The sequence below is a fragment of the Oryzias melastigma genome, linkage group LG5 (assembly GCF_002922805.2).
Source record: "Oryzias melastigma strain HK-1 linkage group LG5, ASM292280v2, whole genome shotgun sequence".
Lineage (NCBI taxonomy): Eukaryota > Metazoa > Chordata > Actinopteri > Beloniformes > Adrianichthyidae > Oryzias > Oryzias melastigma.
The window spans coordinates 26863787-26871612 of NC_050516.1; the positions used below are offsets into that span (position 1 = coordinate 26863787).

Consider the following 7826-nt stretch of genomic DNA (forward strand, 5'->3'; position numbering starts at 1 on the left):
ATTATGCAAAAAAGAACAATTGCAATGATAAAAAAAACATTAACAAAAGGATTTAGCAAGAGATGTCATTACTCAAAAAAAATAAATAAATAAAAAAGCACATGTTCCAATGTTATAAGCTTTGGATGTATTACTTGATTTTAAAAATTGATCTAATCTCAATGGGATTTCCTGGTAAAATAAAGGTTTAAAAAAGTCCAGTAAATTTGGGATTAATTTTTTTTACTATGAACATATGTATGTAAAATTTAGATTGGAAGAGTAACAGATTAAAACTGTTTTCTACCTTTTTATTCATTTGAAATTAACCATAACATTAATGTGTTTAATTTGGGACTTATAAAAAAATGTTCAATGGTAGAAAATGTGAAGTACTGATTCAAGGAAATCATTACAAAAACGACAATTGTTGTCTATATTTGAGAATTTTATATGAATATATAAATATTTGAAGAATAAATGGGATCAATATTTTTGGTGTATGTCTTTAGTTTGTTATTTGTACAAAATTGTTTGGCAAGCCATGCGTTTTTCCCCAATTAATAATGTTTCAAAAATTGTTCAAAATATATATTCAAGGTTTATGGTTCCTGTTGTAAAATATGGCATATCTGTGGTTGTCGGATGGGCTGTTTTATAGGAAGTGAAAATAATAATAATTTAAATAAAAAATGTTATCTCGCGAGAGTTGCGCATGACACGTGACCTTCACACGCTGTTGTTATATACGTCGTCCTTTTCGTTCGTCCTCAGTGCAGGGTAACGCAGACATACTTGCCTTCCTCTTAAGAAACGGTTCACATTTCGAGGTTTTACATCTTTTGAAAGCCATCTATACCATCCTGTCAGTTACGGAAAATTGTAAAAAAGGATTAGGCGCTTCTGTTGACATTTACAAAGGTAAGTCTTTGAACATTTTTAATCGGACCTCGTCATTTCTGGCTTTATAGCTAATCCTAGCAGTCCGGCTAAAGTTAAGCTAGCTCAGCCGGCAAGGATCACGAGAGGTCGGCTGTCGTGCACATCACGACTGTTTTACAGTACCACTCCCCAAGCTGTAGTGTCGGTACTGATTTTGGAAACGTAACTAGTTTTATTTGTTTGAAATATTTTAATTAATTTCAACAATAGCTTTAGCCGAGAGGATTAGTTCGTATCGTTCAAAAAGTAGGGTTAAAAAACGGATATTTTCACCTATAGCTGTATTATTATTATTTATTAACAATTTTAATGTTCAATTATAAAGTTTACTTTAATCTTCATTTCAGTTTTAAAATACCCGTTATTCAGTTTAATAGAATGGGCGTTCTTTGTCATATATATTTATATATTTTAAATATATCGATATTAGTAGATACATTAAGGGTTTTATTCAATTTAATATTGAATTGGGGAATGTGTTTTATCCAGTGTTACCTAAAACTGACTCCAAGGAGGGCTTGACATTGGAATTTAAAGTTGTCCTAATAACCTTTTCATATATGTAAGATCTTCAAACATTTATTTAAGCTGTCATCACGTGATACCTAGTGTAAAAGTCAGAGAAGTTAGGTTAGGAAAATGTTTTTTAATCGTCATTTTTTGATAAAATGTCATTAAGATTTTTGTTAATATTGAATTAGCCATTTTTTTTTTTAAATAAAACACAATAGAAGATCATCTTTAAAAGGATGCTTAACTAATATTTATAAATTGTGCTGTTAAAACTTGAAGATCAACAAGGCATTTTGATTATATCTCATCAGAAGTTATTTCCTTTTTATTCTTTACATATTTCTGCTCCTGATCAAACTTTATTCTTCTCTTGTAACTGAAACACAAGGTTAATATTAGTTATGTTGGTGTTATTATGTATCAGCTGGACCTCTTGCATTTTTCCTGAAGTGTCCTATCTTTCCTTTAGAGTTCCTAGCAGTTGACGGACCCATTCACCATGGATGTGATAGTGCGCAGATGCCCATTTTTGGCGAGCGTCCCCCAGGCTTTCTTCCAGCAGACAAAGAAGTCTCTGGTCACGTATGCGCAGCGATGCCCCATTATGATGGAGCTGGCTGCTAAACCCATGGCCCCTTCCATGGCACGGGCCCTCTGCTCCTCCTCCTCTCATCAGCAGACGGGTTCCAGTAAAGTTGAAGGTGAGGAAGAAACGAGGCTCCAAATAAAAAATCATGTTGGAACACTGTAAATAAATTGGAAATCTTTCCCTCTTGCAGCTCCTAAACAAGTAGAGGAGTCAAAACTGCCAGCTGGTCATCCCATGCCACCTCAAGGCCAGAACGTGGCCTCAAAATGCCCCTTTCTGGCTGCTGAAATGAAGCAGAAGAACAGCGCTGTTGTTCGTCAGGTTTCCATGGAGTACCAAGAGGATGTACGGGAAATACGCACCGTCCAGAAAGGTTGAGAATTTCTTCCACTATCCTTGTGTTTTTGCCTGTCGTTCCTCATTGCGTATCAGTTGACTAATTCTTTCCTCCTCTTAACTGTGCAGCTGAAGTTTCATCCGCCCAGTTGAAGGAGACACGCTTGGCCAGCACCAAAATAGGAGGCGAGCAGTCAAACCTAATGAAGACCCTCCTGAAGCAGCGCCCTAAGAGAGTCAGCCACCTGCTTCAGGACAACATGCCAGGAAGAAGTACGATTTCTCAGTGGCTTTATATTAAGTTTACTAGTACTGCTAAACAGTTTCTACATTCATGTTGTATTTCAGAAGTTTTGTCCATTTATCATCTTAACGTTTCAGTATATTGAGGAGTTTCTGTCTTCCTGTTTTGCCACAGTGTCCCGTTTCCAGTACGACGACTTTTTTGAGAAGAAGATCGAGGAGAAGAAGAGCGATCACACGTACCGCGTCTTTAAGACGGTGAATCGTCTGGCCACGGAGTTTCCCATGGCTGACGACTTCACGGGCTCTCTAGAGGACAAAAGGGAGGTGTCTGTCTGGTGCAGCAATGACTACCTGGGCATGAGTCGACACCCTCAAGTTGTGCAATCTATAATGTGAGTAAAGCTGGAGAAGTTGGTTTGTGTATTCTGTAAACGGATGACATTTGAGCTACTTTCTAGGGGCCATGTCTGTTATGTAATGACGGAGATGTTTGCATTTTGAAATCTGCGTCCACTAATGATTAAACCTGTCAAACTGTGAGGCCTGAGTCTAAGCAGATAGAACAGAATTATTTAGACCAAGGATAATATTTAGATAAACATTGTTTAAAGTCTTGTCTGTGTGGGTGCAGAGTATTCAAACAATTTACATCACTTGTTTGTTTTAAGCAGCTTGATCATACTCCCTATAACTGTTTTTTCTCTGCATCTTCTCTTTTATTCAGGGACACTTTACAAAAGCATGGTTCAGGAGCAGGGGGTACCAGGAATATCTCTGGGACCAGTAAATTCCATGTGGAGCTGGAGCAGGAGCTGGCTGACCTGCACAAGAAGGATGCGGCACTGCTGTTTACTTCCTGTTTCGTCGCCAATGACTCTACCCTGTTCACTCTTGCAAAGATGCTGCCCGGTGGGTTTTCTGTGAGAGTTTCAGAGTTTTTTTGAAATGCACTTTTTTTTTTTTTTTTTCTAACATGGTGTCTTCCTCGATTGATACCAGGATGTGAGATCTACTCTGATGGGGGAAACCACGCCTCAATGATCCAGGGTATCCGGAACAGTGGCGCCAAGAAGTTCGTGTTTCGCCACAATGATGTCGCTCATCTCCGAGAGTTGCTACAAAAGGGAGACCCCAGCAAACCCAAGATTGTGGCCTTTGAGACGGTCCATTCCATGGATGGTGAGTTTTTTTTTTAACTTAAGTTTGCAGTTTAGATTGGTACAACCTATTAAAGCTACGTACACACCAGATATTTGACCTGTGAGCAAGAAAAAGTTGATTGTGATTAATCATGACAAGTTTTTTTCCAGTTTGCAAATTATTCGTTAATTTTTTTAATTTATTCCCGGCTCTATTTTTAACGCATGTTCAATGGCTGCAGGTTTTGTACGATGAGCCCAAAAACAGTCATAAATACGTGCGTAGCAATGCATGAATCCGAGAGACTTTTCATTGAAAATGTTTACTTTGACACACGTTGCCGAGGGCGACGGGAACGTAGCTTAACACAGTCATGTCTGTTTTAAAGAGATCAGTCATCTCACCTGCCTTGTTTTTCTGTTTCTGTTCACAGGAGCTGTGTGTCCTCTGGAAGAGATGTGCGACCTGGCCCATGAGTTTGGCGCCATCACCTTTGTAGATGAAGTCCACGCCGTCGGCTTGTACGGCGCCAGAGGAGGGGGCATCGGCGACAGGGATGGCATCATGCACAAGATGGACATTGTTTCAGGGACTTTAGGTAAATTTAGAATTAAATATGAAGTCCCGTCAAGCTATTCCTGACCCACTTCTTTTTCAAACATGAATACTTTTATCAATTACTACTTTCTATCTGTATTTGTAGTACTTTTTTTTGTTGTTGTTGTTTTTCTGATTTAAAACTCCCTAATTGTGTGACACCTGCTGCTCAATGTGTTTGAATTACACTGAGGATTAAGCTTTGGTTATGTCACTCAATATGCCAGAGGCTTAAAGAAGCAGGAGCTGCTGTCTTGTTGCTAGGAGACCGAGGGCTCTCATTGAGCACTTATTGAATTACTCTGCTGTTGATTCTGTCCCTGTGTTTCTGCCAGCAGTTAGGTTTATTTCTTATTGAGATCCTGGTGTTCTTTTCTCTGCAAAGTTATAAGGAAATAAATAAGGTCTCAAATCAATCCTCTTACCTGTATTTTTATTTTTTTTCCAGGCAAGGCCTTCGGCTGTGTGGGAGGCTACATTGCCAGTACCTCCGCCCTGGTGGACACAGTGCGCTCTTATGCCGCCGGTTTCATTTTCACCACCTCTTTGCCGCCGATGCTGCTGGCTGGAGCCAGGCAGTCCATCCAAATCCTCAAAGGGGAAGAGGGCCGCACGCTCAGGCGCAAACACCAGCGCAACGTCAAGCTGCTGAGACAGATGCTGATGGACTCGGGTCTACCTGTCGTCCACTGCCCCAGCCACATCATCCCCGTCCGGGTACACTTCTTTAAATTTATTCATTCTTTCATCTCCACATTTGAAGTTCACGTTGATTCCAAGCTAACCTGATATTATTTATTGAAGGTCTCAAATGCTGAGAAAAACACGGAAGTGTGTGACATCATGATGAGTCGGCACAACATTTACGTGCAGGCGATTAATTACCCCACTGTTGCCCGGGGAGAAGAGCTGCTGCGCATTGCTCCAACTCCTCACCACACCCCGGAGATGATGAAATACTTTGTTGGTAAGAAACAGATTTGTAACTCGATACTTTACCTGTTCGTTGACCTGTTTTTTCACATGTTTTTTTTCCAATAGCTTTTTTGTTTAGCGTCACTGACCTCTCCCCCTTTTTTTTTTTCCTTTGTTCCCTCTCCAGAGAGACTTGTTGAGACATGGAAGGAGGTGGGTCTGGAGTTGAAGCCTCACTCGTCGGCTGAGTGCACCTTCTGCCAGCAGCCGCTGCACTTTGAGCTGATGAGCGAGCGGGAGAAGTCTTACTTCAGCGGCTTAAGCCACCCGATTTCTGCCCGCGCCTGACACTACTCACTGCTCTCGGCTTAAGATGGCACATCCAAACTCATTCCCTTATCACTGTCATAGAATGTATTAATTATTATGGAAAGAAGTCTAATGTGTATTTTAAATATTTTGTTTTAGATGGTCTATAAGCTACAAATAAAATATAAAAGAAATCAACTCTTTGTTTGCTGTTTTATTTTAAAGTTTTTAACTGACTTGGATGAGGTTGTACATATAAAATCTCCACTTTTGTGTTAATTTTTAAGGAAATAAAGTAAAATCTTCAATATAATAAGTACAAAATATAAGAATCTCCTTTTTCTTATGTATTCTAAAGCAGGACTAAACCAAAAAACAGTTCTTTTTTCCTCAAAAATATTTCATTTGGAACGTTTATAAATAAAATGTGTGGCACAAAAGTGGGTCATTGTAACGAGTCTGCTTCACCGCGGTCAACTTCTACTCGTTATGCAGGAATCCAATTATCACTTGAAGGGACCACCGTCAGTGTGTGCTGAAACTGGGGCAGAGGAAGATTCCTGAAAAGGCTTTCATTTTGTCAGATGCTTCCAATATTGCTTAAACGCTAACACTAGATTTAAACCAGATGCTGTGGTCACTGCTTTTAAATTTTGTATTTTCCATGGTGAAATTTCAGTCTGACCTACAAACCCAGTGTCCTGTAAACTTACTGGGGATGACATAAGTGCAGTTCAGAGATCCAGATCATCACAATAAAGCCCCTGCTGTGGGTAACACAAGCAGATAATTTCAAGAGGTCAGGTTTTGGCTGCTAAGATAGAAACGTCATTATTGGAATAGATTACCACAGAAAGAGGTCAAGAGAGAATTGTCTTTTGTTGTAAACCTGAATGGTGGAAAATAAAATAAGGCGGGTCTGAAACCAGCAGACAGAAGCTGCTTTTGTTTTAGACATCAAACCAGTCTCTGCACACAAACAAGAGTGAACTTATCTTTTTTTTTTTTTTTTTTACCAGAATCTCTTAAGCTCTGAAGTGAGTTTTCATCACAGACCAGCATGACCACCAGCCCAACCGATTCTCAGCATCCAAAGTGTTGTAAATGCCGCAGTTGCTTCACAAAGCTCAAAAAATGGAAGCGAAAAACACTTCTGGCCGTTACACAAAAGAGATGTTGCCACTGCTTCATGAAAGCACTTCCACCTTCTGAAAAGACTGTGCAACAGTTGGAGGACATTAAACAGACGGAGGACATCGATGCACCGAAAAACTAAAGAAACGTCCCATTAAACAACCATTTTCATTGATGTTTTCTTCAGTATTTTAAATCCTTTTAAAAGATTTGTTGAAATAAGTGACTCCAAAACTGTTTCAAGAGAAAAAACTGCTAAAAGTTTTGCTTAATTGCAGATTGGTCTGAGAATCTTTTAGCTCAGTACCTTCCTCCTTTTTGCTCGTGGTTCAAACTTCTGCAGAACAAACATCTGACCTCACTCGCTATATTTATATGCTTATTTATTTATTATTTTTTGCATGGCTGCTGCTCTGTCAGTAGACTGAAAATCCCCACAGCCTCATGGTAAAACGATATGTTAGCTGATACAAAGATATAGAAAAAAATCTATTTTTGGAACAGATTCATGGTACAGGGGCTTCAAGAAAAAAAGAGGACTTTCTATTTTGTAAAGCTCAGCACATCTTTTCATTCTACCAACTTTTTAGTTTACTGTTAAGTAGGATTTAACAGATCCATTGCAATGTGTCTAACAGCCTAAATACATACAAACACTTTGGTTTATTGGTTTATTTCAAGCAATCAAAAATATATATCAAACCTAATTAAGATGTTTAGTCATAAATGGATTGAAAGAAATGCATTAATTGACATATTTGTATTGAATCAATAGACATAATGATTGATAAATACAATTTTATGAATTTCTTGTTAGTGGGGAAGCAAACTTATTTAATTCCACCCCTTCCGTGTTTATGTTTTTGTGTTTAACAAGTGCTACATATTAAAAATGAGAACTCCAGAAAGTATCAGAAAAACACTCAATGTAGAAGCAGCTTTGTTTTTAAGGTTGCTATTTTTAAAGCAAATTTGCTTTTTTGCATCTTGATTTGGGTCATTTCCATAGTTACTGTGTTTTGTGTAATAAACAAATGTTCTTCCTGTTTTTCTTTCCTTTGTTCTCTTGGTGATTTCGTGAACCGTCCTTTAAGGATTCCCTTTTTTCTGAGCAATCTGGGCTTCC

The 7826-nt window shown here is 38.7% G+C and overlaps 1 protein-coding gene across 1 annotated transcript; it reads left to right on the plus strand.

Moving 5' to 3' along the window:
- The first annotated feature begins 733 nt into the window (after positions 1–733).
- alas1 (aminolevulinate, delta-, synthase 1) lies at positions 734–5605 on the plus strand. The gene is made up of 11 exons (XM_024269910.2): positions 734–900; positions 1904–2135; positions 2214–2396; positions 2489–2632; positions 2778–2997; positions 3330–3514; positions 3605–3784; positions 4179–4343; positions 4791–5059; positions 5147–5309; positions 5445–5605. Exons 2-11 carry the CDS (start codon positions 1934–1936, stop codon positions 5603–5605), a joined length of 1872 nt encoding a protein of 623 aa, XP_024125678.1. The 5' UTR covers positions 734–900; positions 1904–1933.
- Positions 5606–7826: the final 2221 nt, after the last annotated feature.